This window comes from Oncorhynchus nerka, linkage group LG2, assembly GCF_034236695.1.
Source record: "Oncorhynchus nerka isolate Pitt River linkage group LG2, Oner_Uvic_2.0, whole genome shotgun sequence".
Taxonomy (NCBI): domain Eukaryota; kingdom Metazoa; phylum Chordata; class Actinopteri; order Salmoniformes; family Salmonidae; genus Oncorhynchus; species Oncorhynchus nerka.
The window spans coordinates 67,991,242-68,018,584 of NC_088397.1; the positions used below are offsets into that span (position 1 = coordinate 67,991,242).

The following is a 27,343-nucleotide window of genomic DNA, read 5'->3' on the forward strand; positions in this document are numbered from 1 at the left end:
GCTTTTTGTTTCTTTGGCTGGAGAAATGGCTGATGTTGAGCCCGGGAACTGACACAGACCTAAAACAGCTTTGCCGCCCTGGTTCCAGAGGTTCCGGCGCCTTCTTCCTTGGTGGCTTTCCAATCAAGATCGGATCCGGAGGCACCTGCGTCATTCGTCCTCGATTCTGTCTCCCTCTTCGGTGGCTTCTACCTCTGGTTCAGATCCTCGAAGCTCCCAGCCTCACCAGACCGTGAGGCTGCCTGAGAGTCCGACCCATTCAACATCACCACCATCACCACCTTCCACCTAGTAGGAAGACCACTTAGTGCAGGGTGAGCTGCATAATCAGTTCCAATGTAAATAACAACAATAACACCTCTTAACTTCTTGCGACTATCAAACCCGGATCCGGGAGCGTAATCATAGCCTCAAAATAATTAGCATAACTCAGCGGACATAAATCTTCCTACAACATTTTCACAAAAATAAGAAAAGCAATCAAATTAAATAATTTACCTTTGAAGAACTTTGGATGTTTTCACTCAGGAGACTCCCAGTTAGATAGCAAATGTTCCTTTTTTCCAAAAATATTATTTTTGTAGGCGAAATAGCTCCCGTTTGTTAGTCACGTTTGGCTGAGAAATCGACCGGAAAAATGGTCACTACAACGCCAAACTTTTTTCCACATTAGCTCCATAATATCGACAGAAACATGGCAAACGTTGTTTAGAATCAATCCTCAAGGTGTTTTTACCTTGAAAAAATGGCTACTTGTGTACTTTAAGCAAGATTTTCTGCAAGACCACTTCCTAAATGTGGTCCCTTACGGCTATTCTTCAACATAAATGCGTAAAAAGACATCACAATGCTGTAGACACCTTGGAAAACGTAAGCTCATTCGTAGCTCATTCAGCGCCATATAAGGAGTCATTGGCATGAGGCAGTTTTTAAAAAATGCGGCACTTCCTGATTGGATTTTTATCTGGGTTTCGCCTGTAACATCGGTTCTGTTGCACTCACAGGCAATATCTTTGCAGTTTTGGAAACGTCTGTTTCTTCTATCCAAAGCTGTCAATTCTATGCATAGTCGAGCATCTTTTCGTGACAAAATATCTTGTTTAAAACGGGAAAGTTTTTTTATCCAAAAATGAAAATACTGCCCCCTAGTTAAAAGGTTAAAAGCTTCCCAGTAAAGCATTAAAAACAATCAAGCAACCCAGAAAAGTGCAAAAAATTTGCCCATATTAACATATGTAGCCTAAGAAACAAGGTCCATGAATTCAATAACTTGCTTGTAACAGATGACATTCATATTCTGACTCTCAGAAACTCCCTTAGATAATACCTTTGACGATAGTGGTAGCAATACATGGTTATAACATCTACCGAAATGACAGAAATGCCAATTGGCATTATAGATCGGTGTTGGTCTATATTCAGAACCACATTCCTGTAAAAAAAATAAAAAATTATGTTGAAGTAATATGGCTAAAGGTTAATCTGCCTCGCCTAAAGCCCATTCTTGTGGGAAGCTGCTATAGACCACCAAGTGCTAACAGTCAGTAAGTATCTGGATAATGTGTGTGAAATGCTTGATAATGAATGTGATATAAACAGAGAAGTATATTTTCTGGGTGATTTTTAAATATTGACTGGCTATCATCAAGCTGTCCACTCAATAAAAAGATTGAAACTGTAACTAGTGCCTGCAACCTGGATCAGGTTGTCAGTCAACCTACCAGGGTAGTTACAAACAGCGCAGGAATTAAATCATCAACATGTATTGATCACATCTTTACTAACGCTGCAGACATTTGCTTTAAAGCAGCATCCAAATCCATAGGATGTAGTGTTGACAATATAATAGCCATATCTAGGAAAACCAAAGTTCCAAAGGATGGGCCTAATATAGTGTATAAGCGGTCATACAATAAGTTTTGTAGTGATTCATATGTTGATGATGTAAAGAATATTTGCTGGTCTGTGGTGTGTAATGAGGAGCAACCAGATGCTGCACTTGATGCATTTATGAAATTACTTATTCCAGTTACTAATAAGCATGCACCCATTAAGAAAACAGTTTTTACAGTCATTAAATCCCCTTGGATTGATGAGGAATTGAAAAAATTGTATGGTTGAGAGGGATGAGGCAAAACAAATGGCAAGGAAGTCTGGCTGCACAACTGATTGGCAAACATACTGCAAATTAAGAAGTCATGTGACTAAACTAAATAAACTATACTATGAAACAAAGAAATCTATATAAAGAATGATAGTAAAAAATCTTTGGGGCACCTTAAATGAAATTTGGGGGGAAAAAAGCCAACTCTCCTCCTTCATTCATTGATTCAGATGACTCATTCATCACAAAGCCCACTGATATTGCCAACTACTTTAATGACTTGTTCATTGACAAGATGAGCAAACTTAGGGATGACATGCCAGCCACAAACGCTGACACTACACATCCAAGTATATTGGGCCAAATTAGGAAAGACAAGAATTGTACTTTTGAATTCTGTAAAGTTAGTGTGGAAGAGGTGAAAAAAATTGCCTATCAACAATGACAAGCCACCGGTGTCTGACAGTCTGGATGTAGAATTACTGAGGATAATAGCAGACGATATTGCCACTCCTATTTGCCTCATTTTCAATTTAAGCCTACTAGAGAGCATGTGCCCTCAGGCCTGGGGGGAAGCTAAAGTCATTCCGCTACCTAAGAATAGTAAAGCCCCCTTTACTGGCACAGATAGCTGACCAATCAGCCTGTTACCAACACTTAGTACACTTCTGGGAAAAATTGTTTGACCAGATACAATGCTATTTCACGGTAAACAAATTAACAATTTCAGCACGCTTATAGGGAAGGACACTCAACAAGCACAGCACTTACACAAATGACTGATAATTGGCTGAGAGAAATTGATGATAAAATTGTGACTTCAGTGCAGCTTTTGACATTATTGATCATAATCTGCTGCTGGAAAAACGTATGTGTTATGGCTTTACACCCGCTGCTATAATGTGGATAAATGGTTACTTGTCTAACAGAACATAGAGGGTGTTCTTTAATGGAAGCCTCTCAAATACAATATAGTTCAAATCAGGAATTCCCCAGGGTAGCTGTTTAGGCCCCTTGCTTTTTACAATTTTTACTAATGACATTCCACTGACTGAGTAAACCCAGTGTGTCTATGTATGCGGATGACTCACTCACTAAACCTCAGCTAAATCTTGTAATAAATCATGTGGAAATTTAGCAAGTTGAGACGACTAAACTGCTTGGAGTAACCCTAGATTGTAAACTGTCATGGTCAAAACATATTGATGCAGTAGTAGCTAAGATGGGAAGAAGTCTGTCTATAGAAAAGCAATGCTCTGCCTTCTTAACAACACTGTCAACAAGGCAGGTCCTACAGGCCATAGTTTTGTCGCACCTTGACTACTGTTCAGTCGTGTGGTCAGGTGCCACAAAAAGGACTTAGGGATGTTGCAATTGGCTCGGAACAGGGCAGCACGGCTGGCCCTTGGATGTACACAGAGAGCTAATATTAATAATGTGCATGTCAATCTCTCCTGGCTGAAAGTGGAGGAGCGATTGACTTCATCACTTCTTTTATTTATGAGAGGTATTGACATGTTGAATGCACCGAGCGGTCTGTCTAAACTACTGGCACACAGCTCGGACACCCATGCATACCCCACAAGACATGCCACAAGAGGTCTCTTCACAATCCCCAAGTCCAGAACAGACTATGGGAGGCACACAGTACTACATAGAGCCATGACTACATGGAACTCCATTCCACATCAAGTAACTATGCAAGCAGTAAAATTAGATTTTAAAAAACACTTATGGAACAGCTGGGACTGTGAAGCAACACAAACATTGGCACAGACACATGCATACACACACACAATAACATATGCACTATACGTTGTCATGACGTTGGCCTCTTTGGGTATAGCAATCCCACCCCCCTCTCCCTGCCTCCCCCTTTCCTCCTTCAACTAGGTTGCTGTGGTTAGAGAGATGTCATAAATTCCTGAGAATCTCCTCATGGACACACAGTAGAGAGAGAGTAGACTTTCATGGAGAACAAAGGAAATCCTTCCACCTCACAGAACTTGAGGTATGAACAAATGTAATGTTCCGGAGAAAGTATAAAAGATCGGTGAAGAATCCAGCTACGAACTGGTCTGTTTGTCACAACTTGGGAAGCTCATGGGAGACGGTGTGGCCACATTACCATAACGCTGTTTATATAATAGCCTCAGATATGAGGTTTACATCTAATTGTTGTATAAGATGAATGTGTGAGTATGATACTATTTGTATAATTGTGTAATATGATTGTGGACTGTTTAATGAAGAAAAATACAACTCCCTTTTGATTTGAACTAAATCAGATGACCGCCCCCGAGCCCAGTTAGGGTTAGACATCCTGGGACAGCCCTTTTCTGCCATTCCAAACAACAAAAAACTTTGCGAAAATATCACCAGACCATGTTTCTCTCAATCACGGGAGTACAAAGGTTGTAGACCATTGCTGAATCTTTTAACCATACCACGTGGTTAAACTCTTAGACTATCGATACCGACAGAATGAGAACAAGTCTTTGATATTAATTACTAGTCTGCGGCTAGGAATTCGGTATCATTGAACTCGAAGAACGACAACTGCCGAAACATCCATTCTATAACGAATGTCACTCTGAACAATCCCCTCTAACCACAACCGAGAGAGAGAAAGACGGACAATTCTACAAAAGACACAATCTTTTCACCAGCGATCAAGACGACACACTGAGCGTAAATATATCTATTGATTGCAATTGTTCTTGAATGAGTGAGTGTTCATGTGCAAAGGATTAGCATTTCAATTGTTATAGTTATCACTTTGTAGTGACTTCTTAGTCGACCCCCTTCTTAGTCGAAATCGTGCACAATGATCAGTTTCTCTTTCGGTTTATGTCGCCCATTCATTGTCAGTTAGAGACACAGTAGGACCCAAAAGCATAATCAGTGCTCTAACTCCCCCTAGTCTGGAGCAATGAAGTGGTGACGCAGGGTACTGTACTAAACCACAAATTACCTTTAAATCCCACAGCATAATCGCACAACTTTTAGTGGAGAAACCACTGTAGATACTGTGAATCCAGGTGTACATACATATATATATTTAATTATATTTATTGAGCTAGACAGTTAGCTAGTGCTAGTCGGTTATACCTTAGCCAAAACTCTGGTAGGCTATTTTTCATCCTACAGCTTGTTCTCATTTATTTGTATCATGTCTCTCTTGTCGCTCTGCAGCTGACATGTGGACAATATGTGTGGAACATCTAATCAAACAAATGTCACATGCTTCATAAACAACAGGCATATACTAACAGTGAAATGCTTACTTACGGGCTCTTCCCGTTAATGCAGAGAGAAATAATCTAAAGAGAATAACACAAGGAAAAAATAGACAATAATTAGGGAGTTTAATAGGCACATGCACAGGGTTGCAGATTCAATTACAGGGTGCAGTGAAATTCTCCAATGTAGGACAAAGTAAAACAAAACAAATATAATAGAAATTGTGTGTTTTTATATAAATTATATACGGGGTACTGAATTGATTTGCAGGGGTATGCGGTAATTGAGGTAGATGTGCACATATAGGTGACTAGGCAACAGGATATAAAATAAGCAGTAGCAGCAGTGTATGTGATGAGTCAAATGAGTTAGTCCAGGTAGCTATTTGGTTAACTATTTAGCAGTCATATGGCTTTAGGGTAGAAGCTGTTCAGGGTCCTGTTGGTTCCAGAATTGTTCCATCAGTATTGCGTGCCGTTCGGTAGCAGAGCAAACAGTCTGACTTGTGTGGCTGCAGTCTGACAATTTTCAGGGCCTTCCTCTGACACCGCCTGGAATAGAGGTCCTGGATGGCAGGAATCTCGGCCCCAGTGATGTACTGGTCCATATGCACTACCCTCTGTAGCGTCTTGCATTCGAATGCCAAGCAGTTGCCATACCAAGTGATGATGCAACTAGTCAAGATGCTCTCAGTGGTACAGCTGTAGTGCTTTTTGAGGATCTGAGGGCCCATGCCAAATCTTATAAGCCTCCTGAGGACAAATGCATTGTCATGCCTTATTCACGACTGTGTTGGCGTGTGTGGACCATGTTAATTCCTTGGTGATGTGGATACTTGAAGCTCTCAACCCGCTCCACTACAGCCCCGTCGATGACGGCACTCTGTTTCCTGTAGTCCATGATCAATCAAATGTATTTATAATGCCCTTTTTACATCAGCCGATGTCAAAGTGCTATACAGAAACCCAGCCATAAACCCTGAACAGCAAGCAATGCAGATTTAGAAGCATGGTGGCTAGGAAAAACTCCCTTGTGCCTTTGTCTTGCTAACGTTAAGGGAAAGGTTGTTGCCCTGGCACCACACTGCCAGGTCATTGACCTCCTCCCTATAGGCTGTCTCATCGTCTGTGATCAGGCCTACCAATGTCATGTCGTCAGAAAACGTAATCATGGTTTTGGAGTTGTGCATGGCCACGCAGTCGTGGGTGAACAGTACAGGAGGGGACTAAGCACGTACCCATGAGGGTCAGCATGGCGGATGTGTTGTTACCTACCCTCACCACCAGGGGGCGGCCTGTCAGAAAGTCCAGGATATAGTTGCAGAGGGAGGTGTTCAGTCCCAGGGTCCTTAGCTTAGTGATAAGCTTGAAGGGCACTATGGTGTTGAACGCTGAGCTGTAGTCAATGAACAGCATTCTCACATACTGTAGGCGTTCCTGTTATCCAGGTGGGAGGTGGAGTGCAATAGAGATTGCGTCATCTTAGGACTGGGCGGTATACCTTTTTAATTTACTATATACCGGTATTGATGCAGGAATCGGTTTGGGTTTTTACCTTCTATAACAGTATTTCAATGTTTATTTTGTTAACTGTGATATGTAACTCCGGCGCATGTAATGTCCTTTTTTTATGGTTTACTCCGATGGCTACTTGAGTTGTATTTTTCCCTCTCCTCCTGCTGCCTGCTGCTTCCCACACCAAGCCCTGCCCCCTGTCACTCAAGGAGAGAGCACGTTCTTGCTGTTCATTCTGGAGTCTGCATGGTCAGATGCAGAAAGATGTTGGTGACATCGATGCTGCTTTCTACAAGCCATCTACAATTACACTTAGTTTGTGTTTCTTACTGTCTGCAAACTATTGTCTGTTTATTTTTTTAGCTAGTTTTAGCTCAAATAAATTGTTAGCCGCTAATGCTGATCACTAGTTAGTACATTTAGTAAGTTAGCTAGCCAACTAAGTCAGAGCAAACTTAGCTAGCCAATACAGCCTTGTACCTGTGCTTGTGTAGGCTTAGATAAGCATGTTTGTGCAACGGTATCTTCCAAATCAGAGAGGAATAGGCAAAGCATGAATGTGTTAGCTAGCTAGCTACAAGAGGTAAGAAAACAACATGTGATGTAACATCTAATTAGGGTCCCCTGGAAACCCTGACCAACACTTTGGTTCCTAAACTGTCAATAATTCCTCCCTGACTTATTAATTCGTGGTCATGTCAAATGTATTTAAGCTGCTACCCACTATTTTCCAACTATAGAATTGGATTAATAATTATATTTCCATGATTCTAACATTTCACCAATTAACTAGTCCTATATTTTGTGCCCATACTATGCATCTCTGTGGGGCACCAGTGTGGAAATGATAAAAGTGCAGAAATGGATAAATTATTTGTATTTTATTTGTATAAATATTTTTTGTTGTTGGATTGAGCTGTATAAAACAAAGAATGGAGAAAGCCCTATTTGAAATCACTTATTTGTGTTCCACCCTATGGTCATGAACTACTTTTAAGCATATTTATACATTTTTTATTATTTAAAAAAAACATAGCGTACCGTAAAAACATTTGAAGAATGTGATAGGATATTTTTGGCCATATTGCCCAGCCCTATGTCATCTGTGGATCTGTTGGGGAGGTATTCCAATTGGAATATGTCCAGGTTGTCTGGAATGATGGTGTTGATGTGAGTTATGACCAGCTTTTCAAAGCATTTCATGGCTACAGATGGGAGTGCTACGGGGCTAGTCATTTAGACAGGTTACCTTGGCATTGTTGGGCACAGGGACTATGGTGGTCTACTTGAAACATGTATGTATTACAGAGAGGGTCAGGGAGAGGTTGAAAATGTCAGTGAAGACACTTGCCAGCTGATCAGCGCATGCTCTGAGTATGTGTCCTGGTAATCCATCTGGCCTTTCGGCAGCATCGTCCTCTCATGCATGGTTCAGTGTTATGTGCTTCGAAGCGAGCATAGAAGACATTTATCTTGTCTGATAGGCTCACCTCACTGGGCAGGTCTAAGCTGGTTTTCCATTTGTAATCGATGATGGATGTGGTGGGTTCTTGCAGACTGATGAGCGTACGAGCCGGGATAGTATGATTCGATCATAGTCCTGTATTAATGCTTTGCCTGTTTGATGGCTCATCGGAGGTCATAGTGGGATTTCTTATAAGTGTCCGGATTGGAGTCCCACTCCTTGAAAGCAGCAGCTCTAGCCTTTAGCTCAGTGTGGATGTTGCCTGTAATCCATAGCTTCTGGTTAGGGTATGTACAGTGGGGCAAAAAAAGTATTTAGTCAGCCACCAATTGTGCAAGTTCTCCCACTTAAAAAGATGAGAGAGGCCTGTAATTTTCATCATAGGTACACTTCAACTATGTCAGACAAAATGAGAAACAAAAAATCCAGAAAATCACATTGTAGGATTTTTAATTTATTTATTTTCAAATTATGGTGGAAAATAAGTATTTAGTCAATTACAAAAGTTTCTCAATACTTTGTTATATACCCTTTGTTGGCAATGACAGAGGTCAAACGTTTCACAAGGTTTTCACACACTGTTGCTGGTATTTTGGCCCATTCCTCCATGCAGATCTCCTCTAGAGCAGTGATGTTTTGGGGCTGTTGCTGGGCAACACGGACTTTCAACTCCCTCCAAAGATTTTCTATGGGGTTGAGATCTGGAGACTGGCTAGGCCACTCCAGGACCTTGAAATGCTTCTTACGAAGCCACTCCTTCGTTGCCCGGGCGGTGTGTTTGGGATCATTGTCATGCTGAAAGACACAGCCACGTTTCATCTTCAATGCCCTTGCTGATGGAAGGAGGTTTTCACTCAAAATCTCACGATACATGGCCCCATTCATTCTTTCCTTTACACGGATCAGTCATCCTGGTCCCTTTGCAGAAAAACAGCCCCAAAGCATGATGTTTCCACCCCCATGCTTCACAGGTGTTCTTTGGATGCAACTCAAGCATTCTTTGTCCTCCAAACACGACGAGTTGAGTTGTTACCCAAAAGTTATATTTTGGTTTCATCTGACCATATGACATTCTCCCAATCTTCTTCTGGATCATCCAAATGCTCTCTAGCAAACTTCAGACGGGCCTGGACATGTACTGGCTTAAGCAGGGGGACACGTCTGGCACTGCAGGATTTGAGTCCCTGGTGTTGTAGTGCGTTACTGATGGTAGGCTTTGTTACTTTGGTCCCAGCTCTCTGCAGGTCATTCACTAGGTCCCCCCGTGTGGTTCTGGGATTTTTGCTCACCGTTCTTGTGATCATTTTGACCCCACGGGGTGAGATCTTGCGTGGAGCCCCAGATCTAGGGAGATTATCAGTGGTCTTGTATGTCTTCCATTTCCTAATAATTGCTCCCACAGTTGATTTCTTCAAATCAAGCTGCTTACCTATTGCAGATTCAGTCTTCCCAGCCTGGTGCAGGTCTACAATTTTGTTTCTGGTGTCCTTTGACAGCTCTTTGGTCTTGGCCATAGTGGAGTTTGGAGTGTGACTGTTTGAGGTTGTGGACAGGTGTCTTTTATACTAATAACAAGTTCAAACAGGTGCCATTAATACAGGTAACGAGTGGAGGACAGAGGAGCCTCTTAAAGAAGAAGTTACAGGTCTGTGAGAGCCAGAAATCTTGCTTGTTTGTAGGTGACCAAATACTTATTTTCCACCATAATTTGCAAATAAATTCATTAAAAATCCTACAATGTGATTTTCTGGATTTTTTTCCCCCATTTTGTCTGTCATAGTTGAAGTGTACCTATGATAAAAATTACAGGCCTCATCTTTTTAAGTGGGAGAACTTGCATAATTGGTGGCTGATTTCCTTACATGAACTGTTACTAAGTAAAATATTTGGAATTGTTTTGTTCAGAATATTACAAATTGATGGTCCTTGAAAATAGAAAGTGACGATCCAGTCAGACCAGCATAATGAATGAACTGTAACTACATTTGTTTAGGAAGTGTGTACCCACTACTGTTAACTTTGCATCTACGTCATCTCACTGAGTCTACTTTTAACAGGACATGAAACAAAATCCACAGGACAGTACAGGATGGAATATTCTCTCCTGTCACCCTCTAATCTGACTGTGTGTTTGCAGATGTCTCTGGGGGGCTCTCCTGTGACGGTGGTCCAGCTCCCTGGGGGTCATTTCCAGGTGCAGGGGGTGATCCAGTCGTCGGTCATCCAGTCCCCACAGGTGCAGACTGTTCAGGTTAGCCAGGCCTGAGTTTTTCAAAGATTTAAAAGAAAAAGGAAAGTAGACGATGAATGTAGGGTGTTCCAGCAAGAATGGACATCGAAATATTTCTTTATTGAGGTATCGGGGAAAGCTGTGTGCTTAGTGTGCAAAGAGAGCATCTCTGTCTTGAAGACTACAACTTGTCCCGACACTTCCAGACGAAGCATGCAGGGAAATATGAATATGTCTTCTGAGCAGACGGCAAGTGCATCAAAAGCATTGCATTCTCAGTTGCAAAGCCAGCAAGGACTTTTCACAAAACTGCATTCAGCAAATGACGGAATTGCGAGAGGTAGCTGTGTACTCTCCCACAAAATTGCTAAACATAGCAAGCCATTCGCTGAGGGCGAATTCATTTAAAGAATGTTTTTAATTGACTCTGCAGCAATACTTTGCCCCGACAAGAAAGAGCTGTTTGAAAATGTTTCCCTGTCAAGACGAACAGTGGCACGGCGTGTTGAGGACATCACAGAGAACATGGAACAACAGTTGAAAGACAAGGTAAAGGATTTCACCTATTTCTCCTTGGTCCTGGATGAGAGCAGTGATGCACGTGACACAGAGCAGTTGTTGATATTCTTATGAGACATAACCCCAGACTTTGAAATACAGAGGAGCTTGCTTCAGTGCAGTCAATGAAGAGCACAACCACAATATTTATTGGAGGAGGTTAATAAGTGTGTGGCAAAGCTGGGACTGAGTTTTGAAAAGTTATCCAGTGTGACCACAGATGGGTCCCCAAACTTGACAGGAAAAAACATTGGCCTTTTGAAAAGGATACAAGATCAAGTAGCTGAGCTGAACCCAAATCATATTTTTTTTTTCCTGCATTGCATTATTCATCAGGAGGTTCTCTGTAAATGTGTTCTGAAAATGAGTTGTGGATACAGTCACTAAAGTGGTAAACTTCATAAACTGCCTGTGGTTGAAAGATTTTGCTCTTATCTCACTGTTGGAAGAGGTTGGGTCGTGCAGATCTCCCCTGCCACACAAACATGAGATGGCTGAGTTTGGGGAAGGTGATTAAAAGGGTGTGGGACCTGAAGTCGGAGATTGCTGAGTTTTTGCAAATGAATGGAAAATATGTGGATTTCCCTCAACTGCAAGATAAAGAATGGTTGGCTGATTTTGCCTTCACCGTGGACATCATGGATTTCATGAATGAACTGGATTCCAAACTACAAGGAAAGGGCCTTTTTGCACATCAGGTGTACAGCCTTGTCAAAGCCTTCAAGGGAAAATTACTCCTCCTGATCCGCCAAGTAGAAACCAACAATCTCACCCACCTTCCGACACTTCTACTGTATTCCCTATCAGATGACCAGTGGGAGAAGTATACATCGCTGCTGCGTGCTTTGAACAGTGAGTTCTCGTTGTTTTGAGGATTTCAAAGTGTTGGAAAATTACATGCTGTTGGTTTCCTCTCCTTTCACCTTCAATGTGGATAATGCTCTCACTGAACTGCAACTTGAGCGTATCGATCTTCGGTCTGATGCAGTGATTGGAGAACTATTCAAAACAATGTCACTGACAAGGTTCTATGCATATCTCGATGAACAAAACTTTCCAAAGATTAGGAGTCATGCTCAGAAGATGTTTGGGTCAACCTATGTATGTGAACAGACATTTTCAGTGATGAAATATAACAAGTCAAGGTAATCTCTTACTGACTGACCTCTCAGCAATCCTGACCATAGCGACGTCAGAAACTATACCTGACTTCACTGCTCTAGTCAATACCCATCAGAGACTTCACTCCTCACACTGATTGAGTAGTTTAAATGTAATGTTGAGCTCTCCCTCTTTCTTGTGTTTTTGTGCATACCCTTTAACAAGAGTTCTGTCCGTGGTGCTGAATGCAGTGTACTTTTCCCTCCGTGTAGTTCATTGCATGTTTAATAATGAAAATACCTACCAAAAGGAGAACATGGATGTGGTTTGTTTCTGTGCATGTTAAAAAAGAAAAATAAGTAGCATATCTGGGTGTGATTTACAGTAGATATGTCAACACAGCCATACACATGATGTAAATCTTGTAATATAATTCTGGCCTGCGATGGCAAAATTATATTCTAATGTGGCCCTCCATGGAAAATAATTGCCCAGGCCTGAGGTTATTTTATTTAAAAATATTAAAACATATTTAAAAAAAATATATATATATATATATACAGTGCCTTGCGAAAGTATTCGGCCCCCTTGAACTTTGCGACCTTTTGCCACATTTCAGGCTTCAAACATAAAGATATAAAACTGTATTTTTTTGTGAAGAATCAACAAGTGGGACACAATCATGAAGTGGAACGACATTTATTGGATATTTCAAACTTTTTTAACAAATCAAAAACTGAAAAATTGGCCGTGCAAAATTATTCAGCCCCCTTAAGTTAATACTTTGTAGCGCCACCTTTTGCTGCGATTACAGCTGTAAGTCGCTTGGGGTAAGTCTATCAGTTTTGCACATCGAAAGACTGACATTTTTTCCCATTCCTCCTTGCAAAACAGCTCGAGCTCAGTGAGGTTGGATGGAGAGCATTTGTGAACAGCAGTTTTCAGTTCTTTCCACAGATTCTCGATTGGATTCAGGTCTGGACTTTGACTTGGCCATTCTAACACCTGGATATGTTTATTTTTGAACCATTCCATTGTAGATTTTACTTTATGTTTTGGATCATTGTCTTGTTGGAAGACAAATCTCCGTCCCAGTCTCAGGTCTTTTGCAGACTCCATCAGGTTTTCTTCCAGAATGGTCCTGTATTTGGCTCCATCCATCTTCCCATCAATTTTAACCATCTTCCCTGTCCCTGCTGAAGAAAAGCAGGCCCAAACCATGATGCTGCCACCACAATGTTTGACAGTGGGGATGGTGTGTTCAGGGTGATGAGCTGTGTTGCTTTTACACCAAACATAACGTTTTGCATTGTTGCCAAAAAGTTCAATTTTGGTTTCATCTGACCAGAGCACCTTCTTCCACATGTTTGGTGTGTCTCCCAGGTGGCTTGTGGCAAACTTTAAACGACACTTTTTATGGATATCTTTAAGAAATGGCTTTCTTCTTGCCACTCTTCCATAAAGGCCAGATTTGTGCAATATACGACTGATTGTTGTCCTATGGACAGAGTCTCCCACCTCAGCTGTAGATCTCTGCAGTTCATCCAGAGTGATCATGGGCCTCTTGGCTGCATCTCTGATCAGTCTTCTCCTTGTATGAGCTGAAAGTTTAGAGGGACGGCCAGGTCTTGGTAGATTTGCAGTGGTCTGATACTCCTTCCATTTCAATATTATCGCTTGCACAGTGCTCCTTGGGATGTTTAAAGCTTGGGAAATCTTTTTGTATCCAAATCCGGCTTTAAACTTCTTCACAACAGTATCTCGGACCTGCCTGGTGTGTTCCTTGTTCTTCACGATGCTCTCTGCGCTTTTAACAGACCTCTGAGACTATCACAGTGCAGGTGCATTTATACGGAGACTTGATTACACACAGGTGGATTGTATTTATCATCATTAGTCATTTAGGTCAACATTGGATCATTCAGAGATCCTCACTGAACTTCTGGAGAGAGTTTGCTGCACTGAAAGTAAAAGGGCTGAATAATTTTGCACGCCCAATTTTTCAGTTTTTGATTTGTTAAAAAAGTTTGAAATATCCAATAAATGTCGTTCCACTTCATGATTGTGTCCCACTTGTTGTTGATTCTTCGCAAAAAAATACAGCTTTATATCTTTATGTTTGAAGCCTGAAATGTGTCAAAAGGTCGCAAAGTTCAAGGGGGCCGAATACTTTCGCAAGGCACTGTATATATATATATTTCACCTTTATTTAACCAGGTAGGCCAGTTGAGAACAAGTTTCCATTTACAACTGCGACCTGGCCAAGATAAAGCAAAGCAGTGCGATTTTAAAAACAACACCGAGTTACAAACAAACGTACAGTCAATAACACACAGTAGGGAGGTAAGGCAATCAATATGCCATAGAGGCGGAATAATTACAATTTAGCATTAACACTGGCGTGATAGATGTGCAGATGATGATGTGCAAGTAGAGATACTGGGATGCAAAAGAGCAAGAAGATAAGTAACAATATGGGGATGAGGTAGTTGGTTGTGCTATTTACATTTTGGCTGCGTACAGGTACAGTGATCGGTAAGCTGCTCTAACTTTCAGCATCAGCTGTCAGAGAGGGAGATATAAGACTCAGTAATTTTTGCTATTCGTTCCAGTCATTGGCAGCAGAGAACTGGAAGGAAAGGCAAGAGGAGCTCCTCAACAACCAGGAACTAGGCCTGGGCCCATGTTCACAAACATCTCAGAGTAGGAATGCAAATCAATGATCAGTTTTGGCTTTGAGATCAAAATGAATAGGATTACATGGATAGGGGGACCCTGGTCCTAGATCAGCACCATCTTTGAGATGCCTAATGAATACTGTCCATGGACTACAGTGCCTCTGGACGACAGTGAGGTGTCCCCTGTTCTTCTAGCATAACTTAAATCTGTTAGCCTTTGTCCTACTGTATTACTATTGTAAATGTGTGATTGATGAGAGGGTATCTCTATCTTGTGCCCCCACGTTCTGATCTTAGGTATTAAGTAAACATGGTAGATGAGTAACCCATCATGTCCTGGCACATCTCTCCTCCACAGGGCCAGGGCTCAGACAGTGACGACTCTCAGGACTCCTCAGACAGTGGAGCCTCCGCCCAGAAGACCAGAGAGATACTGGCCAGACGGCCCTCCTACAGGTAGCTGCAACCGCACTGTTGTGTCCAAAATACCATCTTAAGTTTCCCATTTGTAATAGTAAAAATTAGTGTATGCAGACTGCAAAGGTCACTGCTGAACTGGGATGTTAAATAGTATCTATGATGATGTGCAAAAACAGTCCATCTCAATTTATAAGTAGTGAACTGAAATCCAACAATGATACATTGATGTTACCTTTTGGATGTTTACTAGTGAGCTACCTATTCTCCATAAAATGTTCCAATCTCATTTGTTTGATTCTGTAGCACAGTGTTTTTTGTTAATTACCACCTCCTGCCAAAATAACAAACAATAGAATTACCAATCTTTATGGTAATATTTGAATGGATGAGTAATCTCCTGCTTCTTCCCGGTGGTCTGTAGAAAGATCCTCAATGAGCTGTCTGCTGAAGAGGTGGCGTCACGGAACGAGGGAGAGGATGACAACCCTGCTTCCTCTGGCATGACCACAGTGACAGTGCCCAACACCCAGACAATCTACCAGACCAGCAGCGGCCAGTACAGTAAGGGTTGCCCTACCAATTCACCACTCATCATAAATAGATTCTACATTTGGATATTGTTAGAATTGGAGGCACTTGCTAAGTAATAGATCATCAATGATGGGCTTCTGCAGTTTTGTGAAAATATACCCCACCGCAGGGGACAGGAAGTGCCAAATGGCTCATTATGTGATTTCCCAAGGCAACAGCAAGGCCACATACACTTGACACACATTCAGTATGCTTTATGTCAATGAAATCCTCTGTTTAATGACAAATGTAACTAAATGTCATGTAACATGTGATCTACATGCATTTTATTTAACTAGGCAAGTCAATTAAGAACAATCTTATTTACAATGACAGCCTAAAGTAATTATAATGAGGGCCATAAATAACTAGTAATGCTGCATACTCCAAGAAAGGTTAAAACCTCACCATTCTGATAAAAAAATAGTTATAAATTGCTGAGGTAGTCACTTTTGGACACAAGCTCAAGTACACAGTACAAATATGATAAACCTTTGAAATATTTTGATTTCCTATTCAACAAAAATGTAAGGCTTGATTACTTATATGCTCTCTAAATATAGAATAATCAAATTATAAAACGACTAAGATGTCACCCTCTGTATTACTGTAAAATACATATTTGTATGTTTAGGGTTAGAGAAAATTTGCACATTTTAGCTTGGTTTCCTAAACGCACCTTTCATCTACCGTTCAAAAGTTTGGGGTCACTTAGAAATGTCCTTGTTTTTTAAAGAAAAGCGCATTTTGTCCATTAAAATTACATTGTTAATTTTGTAAATGACTTGTAGCTGGAAACGGCAGATTTTTATAGAATATCTATATAGGCGTACAGAGGCCCATTATCAGCAAACATCACTCCTGTGTTCCAATAACACGATGTGTTAGCTAATCCAAGTTTATAATTTTATAAGGCTAATTGATCATTAGAAAACCCTTTTGCAATTATGTTAGCACAGCTGAAAACCATCGTTCTGATTAAAGAAGCAATAAAACTGGTCTTCTTTAGACTAGCTGAGTATCTGGAGCATCAGCATTTGTGGGTTCGATTTACAGGCTCAAAATGACAAGAAACAAAGAACTTTCTTCTGAAACTCGTCAGTCTATTCTTGTTCTGAGAAATTAAGGCTATTCCATGTGAGAAATTGCCAAGAAACTAAAGATCCCGTACAACGCTGTGTACTACTCCCTCCACAGAACAGCGTAAACTGGCTCAAACCAGAATAGAAAGAGTGGGAGGCCCTGGTGCACATCTGAGCAAGAGGACAAGTACATTAGTATGTCTAGTTTGAGAAAGACACCTCACAAGTCCTCAACTGGCAGCTTCATTAAATAGTACCCGCAAAACACCAGTCTCAACGTCAGTGACGAGGCGACTCCGGGATGCTGGCCTTCTAGGCAGAGTACCTCTGTCCAGTGTCTGTTCTTTTGCCAATCTTAATCTTTTATTTTTATTGGCCAGTCTTAGAAATGGCTTTTTCTTTGCAACTCTGCCTAGAAGACCAGCATCCTGGAATCGCCTCATCACTTGATGTCTACACTGTACAATGTCTACACTGTATTTTTGATCAATTTGATGTTATTTTAATGGGCAGAAAATGTTAGGACATTTCTAAGTGACCTCAGACTTTTGAACAGTAGTGTATATTTTTTATTTAACTAGGCATGTCAGTTAAGAACAAATTCTTATTTACAATGACGACCTACCCTGGCCAGACCCGGATGACGCTGGGCCAATTGTGCGCCGCCCTATGGGACTCTCAATCAAATCAAATGAATTTATAAAGCCCTTCTTACATCAGCTGATATGTCAAATTGCTGTACAGAAACCCAGCCTAAAACCCCAAACTGCTAGCAATGCAGATGTAGAAGCACGGTGGCTAGGAAAAAGTCCCTAGAAAGGCAGGAACCTAGGAAGAAACCTAGAGAGGAACCAGGCTATGAGGGGTGGCCAGTCCTCTTCTGGCTGTGCCGTGTGGAGATTATAACAGAACATGGCCAAGATGTTCAAATGTTCATAGATGACCAGCAGGGTCAAAATAATAATCACAGTGGTTGTTGAGGGTGCTACAAGTCAGCACCTCAGGAGTAAATGTCAGTTGGCTTTTCATAGCCGATCATTCAGAGTATCTCTACCGCTCCTGCTGTCTCAAGAGAGTTGGAAACAGCAGGTCTGGTACAGGTCAGGGTTCCAGGGGGGGGGGGGGGGTTACCAACCCAGAAAGGAAGATCACGTCAGTGACTCAACCCACTCAAGTGACGCACCTCTCCTTGGGACGGCATGGAAAAGCTTCAGTAAGCCAGTGACTCAGCCCTTATAATAGGGTTAGGCGGTGCGAGTCGTCAGAACGTCAGTTAGCAGTAAAGCCAAGGTTTAACGTTAATTTCATAATGGCACACTACAGAGCTTCAGAGTCCAAACGAGAGCAGTTTCGGAGATACCTGGAGAAGGCTGGTGTCCTTGACAGCCTCACCAGTGGTGTGTTTATTTAGAATATTTCATTACGTAAGCTTGCTACGTAAGCTTAACTTTCTGAACATTCGAGACGTGTAGTCCACTTGTCATTCCAATCTCCTCTGCATTAGCGTAGCCTCTTCTCTAGCCTGTCAACTATGTGTCTGTCTATCCCTGTTCTCTCCTCTCTGCACAGACCATACAAACGCTCCACACCGCATGGCCGCGGCCACCCTAATCTGGTGGTCCCAGCGCGCACGACCCACGTGGAGTTCCAGGTCTCCGGTAGCCTCTGGAACTGCCGATCTGCGGCCAACAAGGCAGAGTTCATCTCAGCCTATGCCTCCCTCCAGTCCCTCGACTTCTTGGCTCTGACGGAAACATGGATCACCACAGACAACACCGCTACTCCTACTGCTCTCTCTTCGTCCGCCCACGTTCTCTCGCACACCCCGAGAGCTTCTGGTCAGCGGGGTGGTGGCACCGGGATCCTCATCTCTCCCAAGTGGTCATTCTCTCTTTTTCCCCTTACCCATCTGTCCATCGCCTCCTTTGAATTCCATGCTGTCACAGTTACCAGCCCTTTCAAGCTTAACATCCTTATCATTTATCGCCCTCCAGGTTCCCTCTGAGAGTTCATCAATGAGCTTGATGCCTTGATAAGCTCCTTTCCTGAGGACGGCTCACCTCTCACAGTTCTGGGCGACTTTAACCTCCCCACGTCTACCTTTGACTCATTCCTCTCTGCCTCCTTCTTTCCACTCCTCTCCTCTTTTGACCTCACCCTCTCACCTTCCCCCTACTCACAAGGCAGGCAATACGCTCGACCTCATCTTTACTAGATGCTGTTCCTCCACTAACCTCATTGCAACTCCCCTCCAAGTCTCCGACCACTACCTTGTATCCTTTTCCCTCTCGCTCTCATCCAACACTTCCCACACTGCCCCTACTCGGATGGTATCGCGCCGTCCCAACCTTCGCTCTCTCTCCCCCGCTACTCTCTCCTCTTCCATCCTATCATCTTTTCCCTCTGCTCAAACCTTCTCCAACCTATCTCCTGATTCTGCCTCCTCAACCCTCCTCTCCTCCCTTTCTGCATCCTTTAACTCTCTATGTCCCCTATCCTCCAGGCCGGCTCGGTCCTCCCCTCCCGCTCCGTGGCTCGACGACTCATTGCGAGCTCACAGAACAGGGCTCCGGGCAGCCGAGCGGAAATGGAGGAAAACTCGCCTCCCAGCGGACCTGGCATCCTTTCACTCCCTCCTCTCTACATTTTCCTCCTCTGTCTCTGCTGCTAAAGCCACTTTCTACCACTCTAAATTCCAAGCATCTGCCTCTAACCCTAGGAAGCTCTTTGCCACCTTCTCCTCCCTCTTGAATCCTCCCCCCCTCCTCCCTCTCTGCAGATGACTTCGTCAACCATTTTGAAAAGAAGGTCGACGACATCCGATCCTCGTTTGCTAAGTCAAACGACACCGCTGGTTCTGCTCACACTGCTCTACCCTGTGCTCTGACCTCTTTCTCCCCTCTCTCTCCAGATGACATCTCGCGTCTTGTGACGGCCGGCCGCCCAACAACCTGCCCGCTTGACCCTATCCCCTCCTCTCTTCTCCAGACCATCTCCGGTGACCTTCTCCCTTACCTCACCTCGCTCATCAACTCATCCCTGACCGCTGGCTACGTCCCTCCCGTCTTCAAGAGAGCGAGAGTTGCACCCCTTCTGAAAAAACCTACACTCGATCCCTCCGATGTCAACAACTACAGACCAGTATCCCTTCTTTCTTTTCTCTCCAAAACTCTTGAACGTGCCGTCCTTGGCCAGCTCTCCCGCTATCTCTCTCAGAATGACCTTCTTGATCCAAATCAGTCAGGTTTCAAGACTAGTCATTCAACTGAGACTGCTCTTCTCTGTATCACGGAGGCGCTCCGCATGCTAAAGCTAACTCTCTCTCCTCTGCTCTCATCCTTCTAGACCTATCGGCTGCCTTCGATACTGTGAACCATCAGATCCTCCTCTCCACCCTCTCCGAGTTGGGCATCTCCGGCGTGGCCCACGCTTGGATTGCGTCCTACCTAACAGGTCGCTCCTACCAGGTGGCGTGGCGAGAATCCGTCTCCTCACCACGTGCTCTCACCACTGGTGTCCCCCAGGGCTCTGTTCTAGGCCCTCTCCTATTCTCGCTATACACCAAGTCACTTGGCTCTGTCATAACCTCACATGGTCTCTCCTATCATTGCTATGCAGACGACACACAATTAATCTTCTCCTTTCCCCCTTCTGACGACCAGGTGGCGAATCGCATCTCTGCATGTCTGGCAGACATATCAGTGTGGATGACGGATCATCACCTCAAGCTGAACCTCGGCAAGACGGAGCTGCTCTTCCTCCCGGAGAAGGACTGCCCGTTCCATGATCTCGCCATCACGGTTGACAACTCCATTGTGTCCTCCTCCCAGAGCGCTAAGAACCTTGGCGTGATCCTGGACAACACCCTGTCGTTCTCAAATAACATCAAGGCGGTGGCCCGTTCCTGTAGGTTCATGCTCTACAATATCCGCAGAGTACGACCCTGCCTCACACAGGAAGCGGCGCAGGTCCTAATCCAGGCACTTGTCATCTCCCGTCTGGATTACTGCAACTCGCTGTTGGCTGGGCTCCCTGCCTGTGCCATTAAACCCCTACAACTCATCCAGAACGCCGCAGCCCGTCTGGTGTTCAACCTTCCCAAGTTCTCTCACGTCACCCCGCTCCTCCGCTCTCTCCACTGGCTTCCAGTTGAAGCTCGCATCCGCTACAAGACCATGGTGCTTGCCTACGGAGCTGTGAGGGGAACGGCACCTCAGTACCTCCAGGCTCTGATCAGGCCCTACACCCAAACAAGGGCACTGCGTTCATCCACCTCTGGCCTGCTCGCCTCCCTACCACTGAGAAGTACAGTTCCCGCTCAGCCCAGTCAAAACTGTTCGCTGCTCTGGCCCCCAATGGTGGAACAAACTCCCTCACGACGCCAGGACAGCGGAGTCAATCACCACCTTCCGGAGACACCTGAAACCCCACCTCTTTAAGGAATACCTAGGATAGGATAAAGTAATCCTTTCTCCCCCCTTAAAAGACCTAGATGCACTATTGTAAAGTGGCTGTTCCACTGGATGTCATAAGGTGAAAGCACCAATTTGTAAGTCGCTCTGGATAAGAGCGTCTGCTAAATGACTTAAATGTAAATGTTAAATGGTTAGAGGCAGAGAATCCCAGTGGAGAGAGGGAAACCGGCCAGGCAGAGACAGCAAGGGCGGTTCGTTGCTCCAGTGCCTTTCCGTTCACCTTCACACTCCTGGGCCAGACTACACTCAATCATAAGATCTACTGAAGAGATGAGTCTTCAATAAAGACTTAAAGGTTGAGACCGAGTCTGCATCTCTCATATGGGTAGGCAGACCATTCCATACAAATGGAGCTCTATAGGAGAAGGGACAGTTAGGAGGCCTGCGTCTTGTGACAGTAGTGTACGTGTAGGTATGTACGTCAGGACCAAATCAGAAAGATAGGTAGGAGGATGCCCATGTAATGCTTTGTAGGTTAGCAGTAAAACCTTGAAATCAGCCCTTGCCTTAACAGGAAGCCAGTGTTGAGAGGCTAGCACTGGAGTAATATGATCAAATATTTTGGTTCTATTCAAGATTCTAGCAGCCGTGTTTAGCACCAACTGAAGTTTATTTAGTGCTTTTTCCGGGTAGCCAGAAAGTAGAGCATTGCAGTAGTCTAACCTAGAAGTAACAAAAGCGTGGATTAATTTTTCTGCATCATTTTTGGACAGAAAGTTTGATTTTTGCAATGTTACGTAGATGGGAAAAAAGCTGTCCTTGAAACAGTCTTGATATGTTCGTTGAAAGAGAGATCAGGGTCCAGAGTAACGCCGAGGTCCTTCACAGATTTATTTGAGACGACTGTACAGCCAGGATTAATTGTCAGATTCAACAGAACAAGCATCTCTGTTTTCTCCGAGTTTAAAAGTAGAAAATGTGCAGCCATCCACTTCCTTCTGTCTGAAACACAGGCTTCCATCAAGGGCAATTTAATCGAAATGTACAGCTGTGTGTCATCCGCATAGCAGTGAAAGTTAACATTATGTTTCCAAATGACATCATCAAGAAGTAAAATGTATAGTGAAAACAAAAGTGGCCCTAAAACGGAACTTTGAGGAACACCGAAATTTACAGTTGATTTGGACAAACAATCCACAGGGACAAACTGATATCTTTCTGACAGATAAAATCTAAACCAGGCTAAAACTTGTCCGTGTAGACCAATTTGGGTTTCCAATCGCGCCAAAAGATTGTGGTTATCGATGGTATCAAAAGCAGCACTACGGTCTAGGAGCACGAGGACAGATGCAGAGCCTCGGTCTGACGCCATTAAAAGGTCATTTACCAACTTCACAAGTGCAGTCTCAGTGCTATGATCGGATCTAAAACCAGACTGAAGCGTTTCGTATACATGTTTGTTTTCAGGAAGGCAGTGATCTGTGGCGCAACAAAAGCTTTTTAAAAAAAAAAATACAATCATGGCCGGATGTGATACAGCCTGGAATCGAACCAGGGACTGTAGTGACGCCTCTTGCACTGAGATGCAGCGCCTTAGACCGCTATGCCACTCGGGAGTCTGTCTGAGTGTTTTTTTTGTTTAAAATCTATAAATTATTTTTGATTACTTTGATAACGTTTGCAATAAATAGATCTCTGAATGTGACGAAACCACTCTCCCCTGCTGCACAACAATGTAAGGATTGCAGGCATGTGCTTTGTTTGTGGCTGTGATGTAGGGTTCAGCCAGGACCTGGAGAGTCACCACAGCTTAATTTGTGTCAGACTTCACGACCTAGTCACACAGGCGGAAGAGAAACGCCTGTCTGAGATCCAGGGCTACTGCTCAATGCATGCCATTTCGATCTGCGGTTTCCATGTCACTTCTGTGCAGCATGAGTAGGGAGCTAATACACTTGAATAATGCAACACGGCATGTAGAAATATTGAAACTGTTAATTACTGTTCGCAAACAATGTTCATACAGGCTAAAACACTTTACAATGCAACTGGTATCGATTTTCCATATCGGTACCCATCACGAGTAGTTACTATTGACCCTAACTTCCTGTGTGTTTCTGTAGTTACCATCGCCCCTAATTTCCTGTTTGTTTGTCTGTAGTTACCATCGCCCCTAACGGCACCATTCAACTGGCCAACCCGGGGTCAGAGAGCCTCCAGGGCTTACACACTCTCACCATGACCAACTCAGGCCAACAGCAGGGCACCACCATCCTACATTATGCCCAGACGCCCGACGGACAGCAGCTACTCGTGCCCAGCAACCAGGTGGTCGTACAGAGTGAGTATGGCTTCATGACTCACGGTAAGCTTTGAGACAATACCATAAGGAGAAGTACCCAGTAGTTCTCGTTGTCACTGAAGCCTCCCTGAAGGTGTGTAAATATGCTTGCAGACCCCATTGTAATGTGTTGAGATGTATAAAGAGGAGATGCCCTCATCTATTGTTTTGATTGGCCTCATCCCCCTCAGGTGCAGGAGGAGAGATGCAGACGTACCAGATCCGCACGGCGCCCACAGCGCAACAGACTGTGGTCATGGCTTCCCCTGTAGGAATGTCTGAGCAGAAGACTGGCGACCCCACCATGAAGAGAGAGATCCGACTCGCTAAGAACAGGTGTGTGTGGGCATAAGGATGATGATGATGGGTCTGTGTGTACGAGAATGTATTGTGGCAGTGCACAGTTGGTCCCTTTGTGTGTGAACGTTAAAATGTAAAAGGATTTAGGTTGTTTTTCTACTTATTATGTACTATAGCTTTGTAAGACTATAAATGGCCAACCACCCAGCTTTGGAGTAGTTAGGTCTATTTCCCTGCTTTTGAGAGGAGCTGGCTACTGTACCTGTAGACTTCAAGCAATTGCGCTAAGCTAACAATTTGCTGACTTCAATTATGTACAAACGGCACGCAGAGACATAAAAGCGGTATCCATAAGCTCATGTGACTCTGGGTAACTAGAACGATGACCTAAACCTAAAACAGGATCCCTTAAATGTAATCCTTTAAAGCAGTTCTGTGTTTCTTCCGGGCAGAGAAGCGGCCCGTGAGTGTCGCAGGAAGAAGAAGCAATACGTCAAGTGTCTGGAGAACCGTGCGGCCGTGCTGGAGAACCAGAACAAGACTCTCATTGAGGAACTCAAGACGTTAAAGGACCTGTACCATGTCAAAACAGGATAACCAGGAGGACAAGAAGAGAAGCCGGCCAGCAAGCAAGACTTTTACCGTCAGCGAGCGGCTTTGTTCTGCCACATGGACAACGCGAGGTTAACACCGGGAACACCTTTAATTTCAGACCTGAAATCATCCTCCTCAGTTTGTGTTTTATACTGTTTGTTTTAACAAACACGGGGCCATGGAAAGTGTTCCATATAAAAGACAATGAAAAGAGTGTGAAAGAGAGGTTGTCTGTTTTTAATCAGAACTCTTTATTGAGCTAACAGTTTGGATAACTAATGCTTAAATGTTTATTCGTGTATATTTTGTGAGCACATGGAAGGTGTGAATTGTGAGCATAGTCATTGACAATCAATTTCCAATTGTCCCCCTTTACCAGAATCCGCTCCTTTCCTTTGTAGCAGTGGGCTCAATCTTCTTTTTTTAACATCAAACAAGTATCAGCTGAGTTTATTGTTTGATGACCTCATGGTGTGATTCATGTGTCTTATGTGAACCAGCTATTTTCACCCCACCCCCCTTTTTCCCCCATGAGGAAATGTTACAAGTCTCATTCCTTACCCTTTTAAGTGGTATTCGATAAGATTGTCATAGTAACAGCTAATTCAGCCTTACACAATCTATCAGGGAGAACACACAATGTCAGGGTAATATTTATTTTATATTTCTGGAGACGGTGGTGGGGGGGGGGTGACCAAATCAAATGAAAAGAGGGAAAGCAATGTCACTCATTCTGTAAATGGAAATAATAAATAAATAAATATTTTTCCAAATCTTCTTTTGGCTTATTCTTATGGGCTTGTTTCCTGGACACTATATTCATTACATCTTGCAACTGAAACCGTTTACCATTTAAGAACCAAACAGAAGCGAACAAAACTGGGAGGGACCTACCTGAATTTGAATAGAAACACAAGTGTTTTCCATTTGGAGTAAACGTTTTTTTTTGCAACAGACTGTTTTAAAAACAATCAGTATAATTAATATGTTTTGCAATGATAACGAGTGTTTCTATTGGACAAATTCAGGTAGGTCCCTCCACATTTGGTTCCAAGTGAATAAACCCCTGGACTAAAAAGGTATGCATTTTATTGCAAAACCAGTCATAAAGGGATATTTTAGCCAAAAACTGAGAAATTAGTCCAGTCGACCCTTTTAGTGATGAGTGTGAGGTTATGGGTATACTACGACCTCTAGTGGTCTCTAGCTAGGTTTCCTTCCAATTGGTGACCGACTAACAGTGGGCAGATATGTAATCTTAATTTAACTAGTCAAGTCGGTTAATAACAAATTCTTATTTACAATGAAGGCCTACCTTGTTCAGGGGCAGAATGACAGATTTGTACCTTGTCAGCTCAACACTAACCAGTAGGCTACCTGCCGCCCCAGAGTGCAGGTAGGTTATTCTACATGAGATTATGGATAAGAGCAAGAATATTTGTACTCGTCAAAAAGCAGTCGAGCAACACATCACCAAAATAAGACCCTCGATATTAGAAAGGCACATCAAGATCACTGCACTTTCACCACCTTGCATGATTTCCCGAGTCATAGTGGGAGGACCATATGCCATATCATTGTGTGACTCCAAGTTTACTTTGATATGATGGTTGTATCAATATTTGGGCATAAAGGCATTTCCACCACAATTAATTTTACTGAAAAAGATCCTACCATGTGTAACAAAACAAATTCTCTGTTTGCATTTATAAAATTGTACTGAAGCTTCCATCACAGCTGTTCTGATTTTTTTTTAAATATGTTTTGCCTTTACTCGCATAAAAACTACAGATGGAAACGTGGCACGGTTCTGTGACTAGTCATACCTATAAAATAAAAATATGACAGCTGAAACAAGAAGTTTCGGTACAATTGTATAAATGCTGACAGATCATTTGTTCGACATGGTGGGACCTTTTTGTGTCAGTAAAATTAATTATGCAAGAAACCTAGTGTTGAATAAAAATGTAGTGCTTGAAGTTTCCATTACCAATTTAGGCAAATTGTGCTTTAATAAATTGGTGACAGGTGGGAGGGCTTGTATGCCCTCCCACCTACAGTGCCTTCAGAAAGTATTCACATCCCTTGACTTGTCCCACATTTTGTTGTGTTACAGCCTGAATTAAAAAATGGATTAAATAGACCCCCCCCCCTCACCCATCTATACACAATATTCCATAATGACAAAGTGAAAAAATAAATTATGATAATTTATTGAAAATGAAATACAGAAATATCTCATTTACATAAGTATTCACACCTCTGAGTCAATGCTTTGTAGAAGCACCTTTGGCAGCGATTACAGCTCTGAGTCTTTCTGGGTATGTCTCCAAGAGCTTTCCACACCTGGATTGTGCAACATTTGCCCATTATTAAATTCTTGTCAAATTGGTTGTTGATCATTGCTAGACAACAATTCTCAGGTCTTGCCAGTGGCAAGTCACCCCCCCAAAAAAATAAAAATAGGTAGATGCATGGAAGCAAAGCCACTACACATCACTAAACAATACATGAATTGCACTATAATGGTGACAAACAGTGCCCACAAACTGTTAGGACCTGCATAAAGCTGCACCAACAGTAGAGTTTTCTTATCAACACCATGGAGTGAATCCTTACCACTGCTACACCTGGCTATCAGTGGAGCCTTGTCTGGCAGCAAAACAGTTCATTCAGCCTCATTTACTACCTTTAAAAAAAAAAACATAGCTGATGAGGCTGACTTGCT

At 43.0% G+C, this 27,343-nt stretch overlaps 1 protein-coding gene across 9 annotated transcripts in view; it reads left to right on the forward strand.

The window, feature by feature from the left end:
- Positions 1 to 25,392, forward strand: part of LOC115140279 (cyclic AMP-dependent transcription factor ATF-1-like) — a 34,460-nt gene extending 9,068 nt beyond the window's left edge. For 2 of the 9 annotated variants that reach the window (XM_065001786.1, XM_065001787.1), the window contains exons 2-8: positions 24 to 314; positions 10,464 to 10,577; positions 15,252 to 15,349; positions 15,735 to 15,874; positions 23,542 to 23,745; positions 23,913 to 24,057; positions 24,474 to 25,392. In XM_065001786.1, coding sequence (XP_064857858.1) covers positions 10,464 to 10,577; positions 15,252 to 15,349; positions 15,735 to 15,874; positions 23,542 to 23,745; positions 23,913 to 24,057; positions 24,474 to 24,618 — 846 coding nt within the window. In that variant the 5' untranslated portion in view covers positions 24 to 314 and the 3' untranslated portion in view covers positions 24,619 to 25,392. Of the gene's footprint in view, positions 1 to 23; positions 315 to 10,463; positions 10,578 to 10,640; positions 11,106 to 15,251; positions 15,350 to 15,734; positions 15,875 to 23,541; positions 23,746 to 23,912; positions 24,058 to 24,473 lie in introns of those variants that run through there. The other 7 variants (XM_065001790.1, XM_065001788.1, XM_065001795.1 and 4 more) reach the window with 6 other exon arrangements.
- The last annotated feature ends 1,951 nt before the right edge of the window (positions 25,393 to 27,343 follow it).